Source organism: Mastigoproctus giganteus, chromosome 6 (genome assembly GCF_048544385.1).
Source record: "Mastigoproctus giganteus isolate SK-2022 chromosome 6, ASM4854438v1, whole genome shotgun sequence".
In the NCBI taxonomy this organism is placed as follows: domain Eukaryota; kingdom Metazoa; phylum Arthropoda; class Arachnida; order Uropygi; family Thelyphonidae; genus Mastigoproctus; species Mastigoproctus giganteus.
Window position 1 is genome coordinate 235,388,928 of NC_143580.1, and position 22,652 is coordinate 235,411,579.

Below are 22,652 nucleotides of genomic sequence, written 5' to 3' on the forward strand. Positions count from 1 at the left end.
ACTTATGGAAGTGAAACTTGGGCACTCACCAAAAGAATGGAAGAAAAGCTGAGAACTACACAGTGAAGAATGGAACGAATTATATTGGGAATCAGACTGTTAGATAAGAAGAGAAACATATGGATTAGGCAGAAAACTCAAGTAAAGGACATTCTTATCAAAACTAAAGAACTAAAATGATATTGGGCAGGACACATAGCTCGAAGACATGATGACAGATGGACTAAGAAAATAACAGAATGGTATTTTCTTAGTATTAACAGAATGGTATTATAACAGAACAGAAAACCTGGAAGACAAAGGCGGAGATGGATAGATGAAATTCATGAGTTTGTGGGTAGTAAATGGATGGCCAGTGCTCAAATCAGAAGGAACTGGAAAGTTGTTGGAGAGGCCTTCATCCTGCAGTGGATTGAAAATGTCTGATAATGATCCTTAATTTTACAAACAAAAAGAATTACTCACTTGGCTACCAATTTTTGTTCTTCCTCATGATATTCTTGATTACCATTAGGTTTATATGTGCACAGTTCACTCTCTGTATCTGAATCATCATCTATGTTTTCCCTTTCACTACCATTTTCTGAATCACCAAGTTTTGATCCTTCCACTATTTAAATAAATAAATGTAGAAAAAACAAAGGCTCTATACAAATGATTTTTACTAGCAAATATATATACAAAGGTATCCCTATAACCATTACAGATTAAGAGTAACATTTATTAATATTTATTATATATTATGAATTATTATTTAATAAAGATAAACAAATAAAATCTTATGTTCCCATTTAACCTTTTAGTTGATGCACTTTAGAATTTTAAAATTCAAATACAAAACCAAAAAATAAACTTCACGTCTATTAGAATTACTTAGATCCAATTATGGTATTTAGTTTTATATGTATCAGTGAATTTTTAATTGGAGAAGAATAGCAGTAAAAAATTCTTTGCAGTTCTGTGTGTGTGTTCTCTTACTTCCTGCATCACTGTATATTATACACAAAGTAGTGATGATAAGATTTCAGCTTATGATAATAGAGATGCTGCCATTATCCAAGGGTCCAATGAGATTTTTAATATAATTTTAAATTAAATGGCATCACTAAAAAAGGTGCATCCACTATTTATTTATTTGGAACTCAAGACACTGTCCTTACATAAATAGCGGATTCTTCTGTTTTAGTGATGCTATTTAATTCAACACATTGGCAATTTAGGTCAACTCTTAGATTTTTTTTTTTTTTTTTTTTGGTAGTTGTTGGCGCATAGGCTTCTGTGGCCATAATGCACCTCCCAAGGTTTTTGCAGTACTTTGATCCAAGCCCAAGACAGGATCGAACCCACAACCTTTGGGTTGCCAGGCCGGCACTTTACCCACCCGGCTAGCCCGGTCGGCTCAACTCTTAGATAATGGAAATCATCTGCAATTGAGCATAAGCACCAGCCTTTTAACAGTCACTACAGAAACAAAACAAAAAAAAAATGAAAGCAGAAATGGCTTCATGTACTTATTCAAATTATTTCTTTGCTTGCTTTAAAATACAATATTGCTGTTACTAAAGCTATTATCTATTCTTACTGTCCAATACAGTCCTGCTAAATAAAATAAAAGCACTTAACTGCTTAAAGTTTAGAATCATTTATTACTAATAAAATCTAACAATCGTAAGTTTAGCAGATGTTTTCTCCTCTACTTATTCAGTAACTGAAAAATTAGAATTAAGATGATTTACCTCTTAATTATCTTTATTCTTAAATTTAAATTTTATTTTTTAATCTAAACAAAACTGTCAATTATCATAATTTGAACCTTAATTTAATGCAAGCAAACTTGTCATAAAATATATAACAGAGTTGACACTACAATAAACCATTTACATGTGATCTTGCTATTACACTGTCATAAAAACACCGAAAGAGCAAACTGACCACTATTTCTATATATGATTACAGCCTGTACCCAGGTGTCACTATAATTGGATCCAGGGTCAATATATAGCTGTAACCATATATAATAAATAGTTGTAAGTTTGCTCTTTTGGTGTTTTTTTCATGATGTAAAAGCAACCTTGTTGGATTAAGACCAAAATTAAGAAAATTAACAATTTGTTTAGATTAAATTTAAATTAATCTTTGTTTAAATTAAAGAATAAAATTTTAAAATTTAACAATAAAGATAATTTTACCCAGCAGTGGTGGCGGGTCACCCTGTCAGGTGTCCCATCACCAAAATAATGTCTCATGTTTACCATTAATCAATGATTAAAAATTTGAAATTTTTTCTATCATCCTAAATATAGTCAAACTTTTACTGAAATAGTTTCTGAAAAATATTTTTTTACAGTTTTCGTACAGAAATTGCATGTAGAACCATTCAGATGATCTGCCACTATCTTCGCAACTATATAGCTTTCTGCTTGAAGAGTGGCATGATACCATTAGCATTAGTAGAGGCATTTGATGCAAGAAAGCAAGCTTATGCAGCATCAGCCAAAAAAAAAATAATAATAATAAATAAATAAAAAATAACCACTTCCACTTCACCCCTCTGTTCGTTCGAAATACCTGTCCAGCTGAGCCTTAAACGTTTTTAGGCTATCAACTTCCACAACAATGGATGGAAGTCTGTTCCACCAACCAACCACCCGCTGGCTAAAGGCAAATTTCCGCACGTCTATCCTACATCTGTCTTTCCTCAATTTGAATTTATGCCCTCTCAGGTGATTATTCTGAGCAAGAGGAAGAATCCCATCAGCATTGAGCATGCTCAAACCATTAAAGGCTTTATACACCTTTATCAGATCACCTCGCTGGTGTCTAGTCTCCAGACACTGTAATTTGCAAAACTTAAGCCTTTCTTCGTAAGAGCACCCCTTTGTTCCAGTGGCATACCATGCCACTCTTCTGCTTGAAGAGTGGCATAGTATCAGATGATTTTGATAAACATTACCTTCTTATCTCAGTTGTTTTGAAAGATTTATTATCGTTCTCATGTAATAAAGACAGGCAAATGAAACCCAATATTTTCTCATGATGGCTGCTACAGTATTAAGGTGTAAGTATATTCTGCAGGAAGCACGAAGCAAATTTGAAATAAATTTTGAAATAAATCTGAAAACAAAAGTAACTAATAGTACTTAATATATTCAATTTTTTTAATAATATATATATATATAACAGAAATTTATATACTTTATATACAGTCGAAGCTTTACATAATGACACCCCCCCATGGGAATAAGAAAAACGGTCATTAAATAGGAAGGACATTATATCGATCATTCATAAAATCAGCAATAAAACAAGTAAAAGCTTGTAAATTTTATGTAATTTTATTAATAGAATATAGTATAATCCTATTTACAATATGTAAACAAGAAAATTTATGACTAAATTTTGCATTAATTTGTAGAGTACAATGAGGTTACAATTAAAGTGTAAATTTCATTACATGGGCTACATACCTATCAACACCTAACAAGAGAATTGTTTCATACTTTAAAATAATCTGTCAAAACACGCTGTTTCAATGGCAAAGCATTAAGGTGCACAATAGCAGTAATTTTTTATTATTATTATTTTATTATTATCATCTGTTTATTCACCTCAGGTTCAACTCCCTGAACAGCCAGTGGGCTAGGAGAGTGCACAAATATTTTTTTTATGCACAGCGTACAATTTTATTCAAATTTTTGATATTTAAAATAATGACAATTAGAAAATTATATTTAATTAACAGCAAGTAATGATGAACTTTAAAATAAAATTGATATTAAATTAATATCAATTGAAATTGAAATTAAATTAAATTATTTACATACTATATATTTTTGATATAAAGCTCAGATTGTATAGTAGTTCTGGTGATGTGGTCTAGATTTGGTCCATAATTTGGCTTCTGTATGTTTTATTTTCTGTGAACTTATTTGGATCTATGGAAAAGGTGTTAAAGTGTTGGATCAAGTTACATGGGAACATTCCTTTTCATCCTAAGTGGAGGGTGCTGGCTCTGGTGGTTTCTATTCATTGCTTTTGGGAGTGAGATAATATCTTCTATTGATGGGGCATCAATCTGGCAGGTTAACAGCTTAGCAAGTGTGGACAGATTTTTTTTGAGAATATTTCATGTTCACATTTAGGCTGTGCTTGAAAAAAATCAACATACAAGTCTTAATCCTTGATGAGCATCTTTCACTGAAACTTCTTGTACAACCATAGTAGGTTCCACATCATCACTACAAATTTCAGAAGATTCCATTATGTCTGAAATGAGACAGTATTTAAATTCTATACACTGGGACCAACTGAAGATGTCACCAACAGCAAATTCAAAATGGGAAGCATGCAAAGAACTTATCTTGGAAGCTATTAGGCTTTACATACCAACTAAGAAATATTGTTCAAGGTTTAGATCTAAATGGATGTCAGATGAACCAACAAGACATATGACAGAGAAGAAAAAGGCATGGGATACATATAAATTAACAAGTGACACAGAAGCCTATGATAGATACAAGTTGATCAGTAACCAAGCTACAAAGGAGGTTAGGCAGGCAAAGGCAGATTACGAGAGATTACGCAGGCAGAGGCAGATTAAGCTAGAGAATCTTGTAATAACTGAGAGTAAAGTGGAGGAGAAATTGTTGAAGATAAATACAAGAAAGGCACCTGGGGTGGATGGGATCTATCCAGTTATATTAAAGGAGGCAGCAAAGGAAGTAAGCAAACCCTTAGCCATAATTATGAGAGCTTCCTTGGACTCAGGGGAAGTACCCATGGACTGGAGATGTGCAAATGTGACCCCAACTCACAAAGGAGGATCAAAGGGCAACACAAGTAATTATAGACCTGTGAGTTTAACTTCTGTTCCAGGAAAATTAATGGAGGCACTGGTTAAAGAAGCACTGCAGGATCATCTAGACAAGACTTCAGTTATAGCTCAGACACAGCATGGTTTTGTTAAGGGGAAGTCTTGCCTGACCAATCTGATTGGATACTATGATGCAGTCACAAAAGAACTGGATGCAGGGAATAACTTTGATATTATATATTTGGATCTTAGAAAGGCTTTTGATACTGTTGCACATGGAAGACAGCTGCACAAATTGGAGCAGTGTGGCATTGGAGGCAAATTGCTGCTATGGATAAAGGGGTGGTTGAGGGGGAGAAGACAGAGTGGTAATCAATGGACACTGCTCATCGTGGACTAATGTTATTAGTGGAGTCCCTCAGGGTTCAGTGTTGGGTCCATTATTGTTTTCTGTATTTATAAATGATATTGATGATGGTATATCAAGCTTAATGTCCAAGTTTGCAGACGATACAAAGGTTGGCAGGGTTGTCAAGGACACTACTGACACTATGCTGCTGCTACAGGATCTGGAAAGGTTTAGCAGATGGGGTGAGAGTTGGCAAATGAAGTTTAACATTGACAAATGTAAAGTACTACATATGGGAAACACCAACCCCAGAGCAAAGTATCAACTCTGTGGTACTACACTGACAATGGTTGAGAACGAAAAGGATATGGGGGGTAATTGTGCAAACAGATATGAAGTTCTCTGAGCAGTGCAGATGGGCTGCAAGAATAGCTCATGGTGTCTTGTCAATGATATACAGGAATTTTTCTAGCAGGGATAAGGAGGTGATTATTCCCTTGTATAAGGCAATGGTCAGGCCACACCTTGAGTACTGTATACAGGTCTAGAGGCCTCATTTCAAGAAGGATGTAGAGCTGCTGGAACAAGTACAGAGAAGGGCAACAAGATTAGTGAATGGAACAAAGGGGTACTCTTACGAAGAAAGGCTTTAAGTTTTGCAAATTACGGTGTCTAGAGACTAGGCACCAGCAAGGTGTTCTGATAGAGGTGTATAAAGCCTTGAATGGTTTGAGCATGCTCAATGCTGATGGGGTGCTTCCTCTTGCTCAGAATAATCACCTGAGAGGGCATAAATTCAAATTGAGGAAAGACAGATGTAGGATAGATGTGCGGAAATTTGCCTTTAGCCAGCGGGTAGTTGGTTGGTGGAACAGACTTCCATCCCTTGTCATGGAAGTTGATAGCCTAAATAAATTTAAGGCTCAGCTGGACAGGTATTTCGAACGAACGGAGGGGTGAAGTGGAAGTGGGTTTTTTTTTTTGGCTGATGCTGCATAAGCTTGCTTTCTTGCATCATATGCCTCTACTAATGCAGCATCAGCCAAAAAAAAAAAAAAAAAAAAAAAAATAGAAAACAATCCTCTCTAAATATTTGTCCAGTTCCTCCTTAAATTTATTTAACCTATCAACTTCCACAACGACAGATGGAAGTTTGTTCCAGTAATTAACCGCCTGCTGGCTAAAGGCAAATTTCCGCACATCTATTCTACATATGTCCTTCCTCAATTTCAATTTATGCCCCCTTAGGTTCGTAATCTGAACAAGTGGAAGAATCTCATCAGAATTCAGCGTGCTCAACCCATTCAAGTATATTGGACTTAATGTCCAAGTTTGCAGATAAGGTTGGTAGGGTTGTTAATGTGAGTAAGGATGGTACAACAGCAACAGGATCTAGATAAGTTCAGCAGATGGGTTGAGAGGTGACAGCTGAAGTTTAATATTGAGAAATGCAAAGTACTGCATATGGGTGCACAGGGTAGCGGAGAATGAAAGACCTGGGGATAATTGTGCAGCCAGCTATGAAGTTTTCTAAGCAGTGCAGACAGGCTGCAAGAGTATCTCATGGGGGTCTTGTCAATGATATATAGGAATTTTGCTAGCAGCAATAAGGAGATGATTATCCCCTTGTATAAGGCAATAGTCAGGCCACACCTTGAGTACTGCATACAGGTCTGGAGGCCTCATTTTAGGAAAGATGTTTAGCTACTAGAACAAATACAGAAAAGGGAAATGAGATTAGTGAGTAGAAGAAATTGTTGCTGTTACCAAGATAGGCTTAAGTTCTGCAAATTGCAACATCTGGAGACTAGGCACCTGTGAGGTGATCTGATTGTGGTGTATAAGGCCTTGAATGGCTTGAGCAAGCCATGCACGCCATCGATGCTGATGGAATTCTTCCTCTTGCTCAGATTGCACATCTGAGGAGCCATATTTTATAGGTGGTAGATGACCCTCGTCAAACGGTGCAATACCACCACCTTGCTTATTGGAGGCTTGAAATGGCAAAACCTATATTTAGTCTCTAGAGCAAAGTTTCCGGCATCCACCTCCCCCCCATACTTCTCCTTCAACCCATGCACGGCACTAAGTACAATAGGTTTTGATACCTTTCGTGTTTGGGGATTTCATAAAAAAATAAATAAATAAAAATAAATTCAAACTGAGGAAAGACAGTTGTAGAACAGATGTGTGGAAATTTTCCTTTAGCCAGAATGTGGTTGATTCCTGGAACAAACTTCCATCTGTCATTGTAGAAGTTGACAGCTTATATAAATACAAGGCTGAACTAGACAAACTTTTGGAGTTAATGGATCAGAGAAATGGGAAGGGTTTTTTGTTTTTTTTTTGGCTGATGCTTTTTTGCATCGTATGCCTCTACTAATGCTAATGCTAATATATTTAAACTGTACTCTCATTTTTAAACATGAATATTTTGATAAAAAAGTAAAAATTCAGATTAAGAGGTAGATTTTTTATGGTTGTTATAGAGATATCCTTTTATTTTCAAGGTCATTATACTGAATGTATAATGTATAATAGCATTAGGTTAATGAGAAATTGGCCGGGACTAACCACATAGCATGTTTTAATGCGTTGTGACGTTAAAAAGAGAGTCGCAATAAAGAGCTTTAACTGTTGCAGATAAGGTTGGTAGGGTTGTTAATGTGAGTAAGGATGGTACTACAGCAACAGGATCTAGATAGGTTCGGCAGATGGGTTGAGAGGTGGCAACTGAAGTTTAACATTGACAAATGCAAAATAATATAGCAGAAATATCTGTGCATGCGCTGTTAAATTTCTTACACTTAACAGACTTTTAAACTGGAAGAGAATGACAGAATGATGTTGCTAATATAGAAATAATGTCAAACATATTTTTGCAATTTTCAGAAGAATTATTTTTGTTTTCTGTTTTTTTTTGAAAATAAAATGTATAAAAACATATATTTTAAAATTTGTAATTTTTTTATTAAAACAGAAACGCACACACAATTCAATAAGAAATGATGAAATATTGGCATTTTTTAAGGAAGAAACATTACGTGTTTCTTCCTTATGCAAATATAAGTCTTCAGATTTTTTTTTATCCATTTGGAGTGGAAACTACCCTACTTTTATAACTTTTTCTTCCAATTTAACAGAAAAAAAACCCCTATATTTTGTCAAGCAATTTTAAGTAGAGGCTGATTAACGCAGTCATAGCGAGAAGAAAGCGCTAAAAGATTCCTGCCCTTTTCAATCTAGATTGATTCAATCCCGGGTTAAAAAGGTCGTTGGAAAAGTAGCCAGCAAAAGTGTTAAGTGGAACTTAACACTTTGACTGCCTACTTCAGGCAGCAGTCAGTGACCCACAACCATATTTGCTACATTTTGGATGCCACCATCGCCATTAGATTAAGAGGTAAACCATTTTAACTTATAATGTAATATATACTTATAGTGAACATAGTGCAAAAAGTTTTCATTTTTTACTGTTACTTGACTTTCTCATAATTTGTTCTGGTTACATATTTTTTGGTATTAATTTACTGAGAGACTACCCTACTTCCTCGTAGTCTAGGGCAGGAGGGCAGGGTGAATCCCTGCTTGGCTAAACGGGTAACTGACAGAGACCCGGCAGAGAGAAACCTTGATCTGAGTATTTCTGTGCCCTTCAAGTTGAATACCCCTGGGACCACATCCCGTTTAACTTGGGAAGCTGAATACTTTAATTACCAAAAGATAGATTTATTTGGTTAACTTTTAAAATCTGTTTAAGATTGAGTTTGGGATCGAAGGCTCCTTGTTCTTCCATATTAACAGAGTTGTAAATTTGTACATAGTTTACAAGTTATCATTGTTGACATTTGGTTTTTAAATTTTATATAAGTTTTAGTTTATTTATACTTTGACTAATAATGTCTTCAAATGAAATGGATTCTTTAGCAAAGGAATTGTTAACGACTACCTCAGAAGAGATGGAAGATGAGAGAGAAGAAATAGACAGAGAAATTCAAGAACTGACAGAAATAGAGGTATTCTCGGGGGACTACACCAAGAACACATGTGAAAATGAGATCGTCGTCGCTCCCCAGTCTCAGTCAAAGGACTCAAGAAAAAGGTTCCAAAAAGAAAAATGAAAAAGTAAAAGAAGGAATAAAGGACATAAATTCCGAATCAAGTGTGTGGAAAGAAAGAAACAGGAAAAGGAGAAGAAAAGACGACAGCCTTGATGATAAATCTGAATATGAAGGATTTGAATTTGTTAAAGAAATTCAGAACAAACTAAAATCTTATATATGGAATGCCCACAGCAAAATACCAACTACATCTATATGAATAATACTTGACATGTGGGATAAGTTAGAGACCAAGGCCCATGATGTTTTTAAAGAAAATATATTATTAAAGGATAGACTCAAAAAGAAGGAATGGAAGACAGATCCAGAGACTTATTCGTCTGCAGTAAATAAAAGCGTAGTGCAGGACAATAAACCTTCAAAAGTGATGATCATTAAGGCAGCTAATGATAAATATAAGTCAAAGTGAAGAAAGTCAAGACTGAAATTCTCAAAGAGATAAGACTGATGTTGGCTACAGTAAAAGTCAAGAATATAAACCAATAAGGGACCAAGGAGTCATCGTTGAGACAGCAACCAACAACATCACCAAAATAAAAAGGGTGTTCAAAACTACAGGAAATAGGACTTGTGTATTCTGTTCCAAAACTGATAATACCAAGAATTGCACTCTTCAACATAGAAAAATGAATGTCCAAAGCAGAGATGGAAAAGGAAATTTGGATAAAGAACTTTAAAGACTAATATTAGTGAGAAGGATTGTAATAATGGCCTAGAGTTTCTAACTATAAATAAATCTAAGAGTACTCAAATGGAAAACTGGGTCACTCACAGTTGGCTCCAAAATTGTGGCAAATTATAATGAATAAGCAACATTTGCTGATAGTTGGTCATCCTGCCGATATAGCATTAGCATTAGTAGAGGCATTTGATGCAAGAAAGCAAGCTTATGCAGCATCAGCCAAAAAAAAAAAAAAAATAAATAAAAAAAATAAATAAATAAAAAATAACCACTTCCACTTCACCCCTCTGTTCGTTCAAAATACCTGTCCAGCTGAGCCTTAAACGTTTTTAGGCTATCAACTTCCACAACAAGGGATGGAAGTCTGTTCCACCAACCAACCACCCGCTGGCTAAAGGCAAATTTCCGCACGTCTATCCTACATCTGTCTTTCCTCAATTTGAATTTATGCCCTCTCAGGTGATTATTCTGAGCAAGAGGAAGAATCCCATCAGCATTGAGCATGCTCAAACCATTCAAGGCTTTATACACCTCGATCAGATCACCTCGCTGGTGCCTAGTCTCCAGACACTGTAATTTGCAAAACTTAAGCCTTTTTTCATAAGAGCACCCGTTTGTTCATTTACTAATCTTGTTGCCCTTCTCTGTACTCGTTCCAGCAGCTCTACATCCTTCTTGAAATGAGACCTCCAGACCTGTATACAGTACTCTAGGTGTGACCTGACCATTGCCTTATACAAGGGAATAATCACCTCCTTATCCCTGCTAGAAAAATTCCTATATATCATTGACAATACACCATGAGCTACTCTTGCAGCCCGTCTGCACTGCTCAGAGAACTTCATATCTGCCTGCACAACCACTCCCAAGTCCCTTTCATTCTCTACCACTGTCAGTGTAGTATCACAGAGTTGATACGTTGCTCTGGGGTTGCTGTTTCCCATATGTAGTACTTTACATTTGTCAATGTTAAACTTCATTTGCCACCTCTCAGCCCATCTGCTCAACCTTTCCAGATCCTGTTGCAGCAGCATAGCATCAGTAGTGTCCTTGACAACCCTGCCAACCTTCGTATAGTCTGCAAACTTGGACATTAAGCTTGATATACTCATCAATATCATTTATAAATACAGAAAACAATAATGGACCCAATACTGAACCCTGAGGGACTCCACTAATAACATTAGTCCACGATGAGAAGTGTCCATTGATTACCACTCTCTGTCTTCTCCCCCTCAACCACCCCTTTATCCATATAGCAGCAATTTGCCTCCAATGCCACACTGCTCCAATTTGTGCAGCAGTCTTCCATGTGCAACAGTATCAAAAGCCTTTCTAAGATCCAAGTATATAATATCAAAGTTATTCCCTTCATCCAGTTCTTCTGTGACTGCATCATAGTATCCAATCAAATTGGTCAGGCAAGACTTCCCCTTAACAAAATCATGCTGTGTCCGAGCTATAACTGAAGTCTTGTCTAGATGATCCTGCAGTGATTCTTTAACCAGTGCCTCCATTAATTTTCCGGGAACAGAAGTTAAACTCACAGGTCTATAATTACTTTTGTCAGCCTTTGATCCTCCTTTGTGAATTGGGGTCACATTTGCACATCTCCAGTCCATGGGTACTTCCCCTGAGTCCAAGGAAGCTCTCATAATTATGGCTAAGGGTTTGCTTACTTCCTCTGCTGCCTCCTTTAATATAACTGGATAGATCCCATCCACCCCAGGTGCCTTTCTTGTGTTTATCTTCAACAATTTCTCCTCCACTTTACTCTCAGTTATTACAAGATTCTCTACCTTACTGCCAGAGTTGAATACACCGCTGGCATTCCCCTCGCTGAATAACTCCTCATGTGTGAATGTCGATGCAAAATATTCATTTAGTTTGTTAGCTACCTGAGCAGGATCATCAACAGTTGACCCATCGATATCAAGTGGACCAATCTGATTCATCCCCTTCCTTCTAGAGTTTACATAAGTAAAGAACTCTTTGCTGTTTTTCTTTGCATCCCTTGCCAAAGATTTCTTGTAATCTGCCTTCACCTGCCTAACCTCCTTTGTAACTTGGTTACAGATCAACTTGTATCTATCATAGGCTTCTGTGTCACGTGTTAATTTGTATGTATCCCATGCATTTTTCTTCTCTGCCATATGTCTCATTAGTTCATCTGACATCCATTTAGGCCTAAACCTTGAACAATATTTCATAGTTGGTATGTAAAGCCTAGTAGCTTCCAAGATAAGTTCTTTGAATGCTTCCCATTTTGAATTTGCTGTTGGTAACATCATCAGTTGGTCCCACTGTATAGAATTTAAATACTGTCTCAGTCCATCGTAGTCACCTTTACGAAAGCAATAACTCTTCCCTCTACCTCTAATGTTAGTTACCTCTTTGAGTAAATCCCTCTTCAGCACACTGTGATCACTGCCACCTAGTGGTTCATTTATCTGCAGATTCTTAATGCATGAAGAATCACTACTGATAATCAAATCAAGAGTATTACTCCCTCTAGTTGCCTCCCGAACATGCTGATGTAGAAAACAATCCTCCAATAAATCCACAAAAGCCTTGCTAGTGTGTGAGTGACCAGCCTCCAAATTCCAGTCAATATCTGAGAAATTAAAATCCCCTATTTTAAGACTCTCTGATTTACTGGCCCACTATTTCCCTGTACAGTTTCTTATTATACTCATCAGAGTCATTAGGCCTATAGCACACTCCTACTCTCAATTTTGATCTCCCAATGCTTATGTCACACCAAACTGACTCGACACTGCACTGTCGAGCAATGTCGACTGGCTTCACTTCCTTGGATTTTATGTATTTCTTAACTAATAGCATAACCCCCTCCTCCCTTTCTATTCTGTCTATCCTTTCTGTAGACATTGTACTCCCCAAATTCCAGTTCTGCATTCCTTATATCTGTGTGACACCACGTCTCTGAAATCCCAACAATATCTGCCTTTGATGTTTTGAGCAATACCTCAAATTCATCAAATTTATTTACTAAACTCCTAGCATTGGTGTCACGCAAGTATACATGCACCTATTCTTTTTCTTAGATACCCTAACACAACCCATGTGTTTACTTGTACCCCAATGATTCCCAGCAGTCTCTGAAATATCCTGCATCTTATTTTCCAGGCTGCTGCTCATTCCAATAGAAGCAGTGCAAGAATCACTTTCACCTCTGCCAGTGGCTACTGTCAATCTATTGGTCTTTGTCTCCCCCCAATCTAGCAGTTTTCTATCCCACCTAACACTGCCTCGATAGCATCAGCAAACATTCTTGCACCCTTTCTATTTAAGTGTATCCCATCCCTGTAGAAGCAGTCTCTTCTGTTATCAAGTACAGACCAGGCTGAAAAAAAATTCTACCTCTTGAGCCTTGAACAATCTTTCCAGGGCCGAATTGATCGACAGGGCTCTCATCATATACTCCCTCCTATCATGTCTGGGCAGAATTGCAGAAACTTTCAATTTCAACCCTAATTCACGGCTTTTTTTCAACAGTGACCTGTACTTACCTGTACTTGTTAAGTAATTCCGCCGGTCTCCTACTCTTAATATCATTAGTGCCAACGTGTACAACTATATCACCTTTTGTGCCCTTAAAAGATGATATCCGCTCTACAACGTCATCAACATTTGCCCCTGGCAGACATACCCTGGTCCTGTTCCACCTATCCTTTTTATAAAGCATGTTTCCCTGACAATAGAGTCGCCAACAACTACTAGTTCCTTTGGGACCAGCGCATTCTGCCTTGGGGGCTGCCGCTGTGTTGCGTGATGACCAAGTGCAAGCTCTGGCATTGGTGTGGGCAGCTGAGAGCTTGATGGGCCCCTCACTTTTAATCCTTCAAGGGCATCCACCTCGAGAGTAGTGTGTTTTATTTCAAGTAGTGCAATACTGAGGCAATTAATGACAGAGAACCACCAAACAGAATGATGTAATGCCCTTTATTCACCAAACCACCATATACAGAATGAGGTAATGTCCTTCATTACCTTGCAGCTTTGGTCATAAACTAATTATTAATCATATTTTAATATATTTTTCAGCTATAGTTGTCCCTTGCTATAGCATGGTTCACTCAGAACTGATCCTGATGGACATAATGTTTGGCTAGTGTTTCGGTTTTGATTAAATCTGGCAGTAATCATATTGAATATTTCTACATTTTTCCTTAGCAACTGGAAAAGGAGATGAAATATAACTCAGCAGATATATATTTCAATAAAATTCCCTTAGTGTTTTAATTTTATTTTATACAATGCACTCTTAATATGATTATCAGTAAAGATAAGATAGCCTTTATTAAACAGATATCATTTTATTAGTACTTTCCAAAATCCTTTAAAAACTAGGAATGCAGTGCATTGTTAAAAAAAAAAAAAAAAAATGCTGGAGAACACCAGTGTTAGAAATATAATTACTTTCCAGGTTTAGGTTTAAAGTTTACTTCAAATTTGTGTACCCACTTAAGATGTATCACAAATAGCCTTTAGGAAAAACAAAACTTGTATTTAGTTAATAAAAATGTAAACCAAATATACTTACTCCACTCTTTGGGAGCTTCACCAGTGCAATCCATAGGAACCTTCTCCATGCATCGCTTATGAACATTAAATTTACAGTCTAAAGGAATAAAGGTTAAAAACTGTTAATAAAAACAAAATTATACTTAAAAAATAATAATAAAAAAAATAAAGTAGTGCCAGTTATAAACAACCTATCACCCAAAGGAGCACTCTTGTCATAACTGGGTTAAGCATTTTAAAAATAAACAAGTAATAATTATAGCCAATAATATCTACTACTATTTCTTATAATGTGAATATATATATAATTCTTTCTTAATGTGAATACATTTTCTCAAAGCAGAAAATGTCACTTCAACAAAACTTATTTCTAAATATGCTACAATTTTCAGGTGGGGAGGTATGCCCAGGAAAAGGAAAAGTACGACAGCTGCCCTGGTTGCAGATTCAGAGGGAAGCACAGCACATAAAGAAGAAGTGTTTTCTTCCCCACTCCAAGTCTTCTCTTTTCTCCTCCCCACCTGAAAAATTGTAGCATATTTAGAAATAAGTTTTGTTGAAGTGAAATGCTTTTTACATCAAACATGAACTAATATAAACAGGCATTTCCATCTACAAGATACCATGAACTGTTATTTGTGAATATAATCAAAGTTTGAATAGCATAAAGCTTGTGAATATAATATAATATGATGTTGCTTCATACCATTACTGCACTCACTGCCAGCTTTTTGTAATTTATATAGTTTCTTTATGTACAATTTTTATCTCACAAAGCACATACTGCCATTTACATTTCTCTCACCCAGCACTTGCCTCAAGTTTGATTTTAGTGCTTGTTTCTGTTACAATCTGATAATTAATGCTGCATGAGAATTACTGAATTCAACTCTTAGATTGAAATAGAAAATCCCATTCCTTTACTAATTTATTTCTTTAATGTTGTTCAGCTAGCACCCCCGTTTGTTCCAGGTAAAATAATGGAGTCACTGGTTAAAGAAGCATTGCAGGATCATCTAGACAAGATTGCAGTAATAATTCAGACAACATGTCTGACCAATTTGATTGGATACTATGATGAGGTCACAAAGAAACCAGATGCAAAAAATTATTTTGATATCATATACTTGGATTTCAAGAAAGCTTTTGATACTGTTGCACATGGAAGACTACTAAACAAACTGGAGCAGTATGGCATTAGGGACAAGTTGCTACAATGGATAAAAGGATGGCTGAGTGGGAGAACACAGATTGGTAATCAATGGACACTGCTCTTAGTGGATTCCCCCGGGGTTGGTGTTGGGCCCATTTTTGTTTTGTATATTTATAAATAATATTGATGAAGGTATATCAAGTGAAATGTTGAAGTTTGCAGAATACAAAGGTTGGCAGGATTTTTAATGACAGCAATGGCAGTATGCTACTGCAAAAGGATCTAGAAAATTTGGGTAGATGGGCTGAGAAATGGCAACTGAAATTTAACATTGACAAATGCAAAGTACTGCATATAGGTAGCAGTAACCCCAGAGAAATGTACCAACTGTGTGATGTTACACTCAGGGTAGTGGAGAATGAAAGATTTGGGGGTAATTGTGCAGTCAGATATGAAGTTTTCTGAACAGTACAGACAAGCTCAAGAGGATCTCATGGGGTCTTTTCATTGATATACAGCAATTTTACTAGCAGGAATAAGGAAGAGATTATACCCCTTATATAAAGCAATGGTCAGGCCACACCTAAGTATTGCATACAGGTCTGGATGCCTCATTTTAGAAAAGATGTTGAGCTACTAGAACAAGTACAGAGAATGGCAACAAGGTTAGTGAGTGGAAAAAAGGGTTGCTGTTACCAAGATTGGCTTAAGTTCTGCAAATTGCAGTATTTGGAGGCTAGGCACCTGCGAGGTGATCTGATTGAGGTGTATAAGGCCTTGAATAGATTGAGCAGGCTCAATGCTGATGGGATGGTCTTGTCTAACCATTCTGATAGGTTGCTATGATGCAGTGACCAAGGAAATGGGTGCAAAAAAATAATTTTTACATCATATATTTGTATTTCAGGAAGGCTTTTGATACTGTTGCACATAAAAGACTGCGATATAAATTGGAGCAATTTGGCATTAAGGATAAAGGGATGGTTAAGTGGAAGAAGAAGACAAGAGAGTAGTTATTAATGGGCACTGCTCTTTGTGGACTAATGTTATTAGTGGAATTCCTCAGGGTTCAGTGCTGGGCCTATTGTTGTTTTCAATATTTGTCAATGATACTGATGAAGGTATATCACACTTACTGTCTAAATCTGCAGATGGTAAAGGTTGGCAGGGTGGTTAACCAGGGCTAGGAAAAATCCCATGAGAAATGGCAGCAGAAGTTTAACATTGACAAATACAAGATGCAGCATATGGGTGACATATGCTGCATCTTTATAAGATACTCTGCACCAGAGTATCTTTTTCAACTGTTTGGTACTACACTCAGAGTAGCGGAGAATGAAAAAGACTTGGGGGTAATTGTGTAGTCACACATGAAATTCTCTGAGCAGTGCAGACATACTGCCAGGACAGTTCATAGAGTTTTGTCAATGATATTCAGAAACTTTGTTAGCAGGTGATTATCTCTTTGTATATTTAGGAACAAATATACAAAGAGATAATCACCATATTTTTTTTAGACCATATCTTGAGTATTGTATACAGGTCTGGAGGACTCACTTTAGGAAGGATGTAGTTCTGCTGGAACAGGTGAAGAGAAGGGCAACCAGACTGGTAAAGTGAACGAAAGGGTGCTCTTACCTAGAAAGACTTGAGTTCTGCAAATTGCAGTGTCTCGAGACAAGACACCTGCAGGGAAATCTGAATTACATGTTTAAAGCCTTGAATCCATTCAATAAGCTGAATGTTAATGCATTCTTCCACTTGTTGCGATCACACACATGATGGGACATAAATTCAAGATGAGGAAGGATGTTTGCAGGCAGATGTGGAAGTTTGCCTTCAGGTAGTGGGTATTTGATTGTTGGAACAAGCTACAGTCTGTTGTTGTGGAAGTTGATGGATTGAAGGTACGGATGGGTTAACTTTGTAAAAAGGTAGGGGTTTTTTTTTTTTTTTTTTTGCTGATTCTATATAAGCTTGCTTTCTTGCTTCATTTGTTATTACTACTACTTCATCATAAAATCTCATCCTTTATATAAATCTTGGTTTTTCCAATAAATGTGCTATGGTTGTTCAAGATAAGAATGTTGCAACATCAAAACTGGTTTGCATCAAAATCTCCAGGTTCATTTTCTGCCTACACCTAAGCTTGCAACAATTGCATTGCAGTTATTAATCAGTCCAAACTAAATTTTGAACAGGCTAAGAGTTAGAAAACTTGTTTCTTGTTCAAACAGTAGTCAAGCATTTTCTTGCCATAGCTACTCATTACTGCCCATCTGTTCTCCCACCTCTAATAAAACATGGTGGTTCTATTGGCACATCAGGTAAAGATAAATCCAGCCTGCTAGCATCATACTTTTCTTCTAAAACTTGAATTGATGATCTTGATAAATCACAACCTACCAATCCCAGTATATTATAGGCTAACAATACAGGAACCAGTAGCAGGAAGTGATCACGGAGTTCTACGGTGGACAATGAAGAGAGAGAGGTAGCAGTAGTTAAAGGCAGAGGAATGGGCTATAATTTCAGAAATGCGACGGTTTAAGGTGCTACATGGCCACTATTAAATGGGTAGATATCTCACATAGAGCGAATACAGCTAAGGTAAAGAAAGCTAACACGAGAACCACAGGAGACTTCGGGAAACTTTTAGCAGTCAAAAGCGTTTCTCGGTAAACAGATGGTGTGTGTTATTGGTAGTGGCAGTAGAAGTCGATAACGATGTATTGATTAGTTTTTTCTTATTATTGAAGTTCATGAGTGTAATGCCTTCGCGGCTAAAATTTACTTACGGGTACACCCTAGGGAGACATGAAGTTCTCTGAGCATTGTAGACAGGTTGCAAGGAAGTGCCCTAACGATGATTTATCAAACATTTACTAGTAGAGATAAGGATGTCATAATCCCATTATATAAGGCTATTGTTAAACCACACTTGGGATACTGTGTTCAAGTATGGAGACTGCACCAAAAAAAAAAAAAAAAAAGACAGAGCTTCTTTAAAAGCTTTAAAGATGGGTAACTCGCCTGGTGAGATTGGCAGTGGGCATTCATATGAGGGAAGACTTCGAATATGTCTAGGCACTTTAGAGGAGACTTGATTGAGGTGTTTAAGGCTCTGAGAGGCAAATGTAAAATTAATGAGGATGACATTTTCATGGTTATAAATGATTCTAGAACTAGGAGACATAAATTTTTTTTTCTTTTGGCTGATGCTGCATAAGCTCATACACTTGCTTTCTTGCATCGCATGCCACTGCTGCTACTACTACTATTCAATCAAGTTACATGAGGAGAAGTTTAGACTAGATTGCAGGAAGTTTTATTTTAGCCAGAGAATTATAAATTACTGGAATAAGCTACCTACATGGGTGGTAGATGCTGATAGTTTGGGGAAATTCAAAGGTCAGGTGGACAGTTATCAATGGGAGGAGGGAAACGCATAGGTTGTCTATTTCGTTTTCTTTTATTATTTATTAATTTTAATTTACTCTTTTTTTTTTTTTCTTTTTTAGCTGGGGCAGCACAAGCCTTAGGCTTACTTGCACCATATGGCCATTACTAATACTCAATACCATCTTAGGTCTTCTATCAAAAGGAAGTCAGAAAGATTTTGAACAATTCTGATGACAGGAAAGCTCCAGGTCCTAATGGCATTTCTCCACTTATTCTCAAAACCTGTGCTCTGAACTTTTTTTTTTTTTTTTTTGGCATGATTCGCCATTCTCAGAATCTGGCCTAAGTTGAAAAAATCCACAAATGAAGACAGCCATTCCTACAGCATAAAATGGTTCGGGGGGGATTGAACAGGTATTAGGAAGAATGATGTAAGAAAGTGATTTTAATTTCAGTGTAATGTACTTTTAAGTTTAACAAATATGAAACAATGGTTATCTCAGCTTTACTTTTAAATCAGGCAAACAAAACAACAGATGATAAGCAATGCTGTGAAAAATAGGCAGAATGAATGAAAACATATGCAGTTTGTTATTAATATCATTCATTATCTGCTGACTCACAAAGCACCCATTTTTTCATTAAAAGTGCTAGATCAGTGTGAACAATGGCAGATAAACAAGACATTTTCCTTGGAGGGGGGGGGGGACTGAATCTTGAATCAAGTGGACCCATTAATAAACATCTTGCAGATCTCAACAAAGTGGTTTGACATCACGAAATCCATTTTATTAACTATATGGAAGAACAAGGAGAACATATTAAAAATGGCAGAAGTCTCACTATGCCCCAACAGAAAACTGCAGGTGGGTAACGTTCAGGAAATATCTCCTCTGTAACTTCCAGGAAATATCTCCTCTATCTTCTCTTGCATCCTACAGCAGTTTTGAGGACAGCTATCTTCAAAGCTGTTATTTGTTTTTATTTTATTTATTTATTATGTGTAGATGGTCCCCATCACACATAAAATGTGACCAGAAACAAAATAAAATCTAACAGGAAGTAAACAAAGACAGCTAGAGAAATCCCATTCCAATTCAAGTACCCTGAATTCACCTTAAGCATAAAATATCAATCTCAATGATTTATGAATGATCTACTTTATATTAGATAAGATCTCAAAGTATAGTGAAACCTTGTTAACACATTTTCTGCCACCTAAATTTGAGAGAACCCATTGAACATGCTTTAATTTTTGGAATGCTGAAAAAAAAAATCAACATTCTGACATTCCCAGCACTCTGAAAATTTGTAAAGAATAGTTGAAAATTAAAAGTTTGGAATTCTTGCTAAAAGCAAACACTTACTTTTGTACTTAGCTGTAAATCAGAACAAATTTTAAAATTTTATTAAAGTGTATTCATCAGCACAGGCAAAGAACAATAAAAATGTGGGCCAAGTCTATAAACAAAAGCCAAGCACTGCTGAAAAGCCTTCATTCAGTGTTCCAATAGTGAATAGTTGTTAATTTCATGTGCCTCTACATTTACAGCACTCACTGGTTGACCACCTAAGAATCACTGCTCAATATGCCTCATGGCAGTTGCTTGGATGCCCTTTGAACTCAGATATGCATTGTGGCACATCTTATAATGACGTTTTGCACTTTTATATGAAAAAAAGGCAGCAAATCTGTTAATTCAAGACTGAGAAGTATGAAAAAAATGTTATTTCATTCTGATATTCTGAAAGGAAAGTGATGGACAAAAGACAAAGAGAGAGAGAGAGAGAGAGAGAGAGAGAAGTGGAAAAACAGATGATTTGACAGATGCTAATTGGTATCATGTGATGCATGAGAGGCCTAGATGGAGATGCTACTGAGTTCCGACTGCATGGACCTGCCATGTGGCAGGAAAGTATGATGGCTGAAATTTTATATTAACTTTTTTTTTTCTGTTTCCTGTTCATCTGTCAATTGTTTGTATGAAGATGATGCATTTGCAATAGATCTGTGTTCATCTTTTGGCTACAATCTACTGATGAGAATACTTTTCCAGCCTGACTGCAATTTACTTTTGAGAATACTTCCATGGGGTGGAATTCAACTTTCTGGGTAATATTTCATTTATTAAAAAGACTTTTCTTTCTCAGACTGGACATTACATTGAAATTGTATGAACCGATGGCAATTTTTCACTAGCTACTTTCCATAGCAGGACTCCAAATTCATTTTATATGAACTGCAGCTCTTCAATGTCTTATACTTGTGGGGGAACATGAAGTGCAGAACTTCAATATCTTGTAATGGAGCAGGAATTAGTGATGTAAGTCTGTAAATATCTGTAGAGTATTGTGATGAGTGGCAGGGATGCTATGAAAGCTGGCTGGGACTGCCTAGTACAATAAATAAATAAAAAAATAAATTGTTTGTAAGGAGATGAAATAATACTTCTTGATACTAGATTACTATTAGCAGAGTGCATGGTAGTAAGTAAGTAAAATTATGACAAATTTACTTACTTACTCATCCTAAGGTTATCCTATAGTTCATATTTTTTTAGGCATTCTTTCCTCTTGTATTAAAACCTCACATAAACAAATGAAGAAAATTTTTGTTTTAAGTAGCAAAAAAAAAAAAAAAAAAAAAGTCATATGTCCTGTAGTCAGCCTGACATGGAGAGTTAACTGAGCAAAACTAAATTTGCAAATAAATATAAATATATTGAAATTCAGTAACTTTTGGCATTAGTGCTAATATGCTACATTTAAAAATCAAAGTATGATACTTTGATTTATAAATAAAAAACAACACTAATATATCACCTCATGTAATATAAAAACTACTTTTTTTATTTTTAAAAAAACTTAAAAGAAATTATTTTAGATTGCTATAATAACTTGCCTTTACACTGCATCCCCTGACGAATAAGACCTTTCAGTAATTTCTTGCACTGTTGACAGATTGTAGGCCTGGTGTACGAATGAACAACAAATGTATGTGGTACTCTAATTCTTCCAGCCAATTCAATATCAACCCATGCTGGTCTTCCCATACTGAGAGATGGGGATCTTCTATCTCTGGAAGGAGAAGTTCCACCCATCTGTAAAAAAAAAAAAAAAACACAAATAAATAAAACAATTTGGTTTACTTTTGGATCTGTGTGGATTTTTTCAAATTATCAGGGTAAATGAAAACTTAAAACAAAAATCAAATTGCCAATTTTAAAAGCCAGGTATTAATCCATTTTAAAATTATTAAAGAAAAGTAATAAATAGTGAACTACATACATAAAATTCAAGATCAAGAAATTTATGAAAGAAAAACCTGAATGTGTCACAATAATATAAAATTAAAGCAGCATAAAGCAACAAAAAAATGCAATTGAATATGGTACTTAATTGAAATCAAGAGATTTATGCCAAGGATATGGTCTTTGATGACCTATGTGTAGGGTGACTAGATGTCTCAGTTTTCAATGTTTTTTTTTCTTGGTGTCCGAAACTTTTTCCCAGGGCATTGGCATGAATGTCCTGGTTTTCTACTTTGCATGTAATGGTTTACCCAGCACTTTTCATCATCTCCATTT

At 36.1% G+C, this 22,652-nt stretch overlaps 1 protein-coding gene across 1 annotated transcript in view; it reads right to left on the reverse strand.

The window, feature by feature from the left end:
* The window catches only part of LOC150085099 (serine/threonine-protein kinase D3-like), a 224,473-nt gene that overhangs the window by 141,061 nt on the left and 60,760 nt on the right, over positions 1–22,652 (reverse strand). Inside the window, exons 7-9 of the mRNA XM_090375772.1 lie at positions 21,968–22,166; positions 14,530–14,607; positions 466–610 (exon numbers count right to left, since the gene is read on the reverse strand). Of these exons, the coding sequence (XP_090231898.1) occupies positions 466–610; positions 14,530–14,607; positions 21,968–22,166 (422 nt within the window). The remainder of the gene's footprint in view (positions 1–465; positions 611–14,529; positions 14,608–21,967; positions 22,167–22,652) is intronic.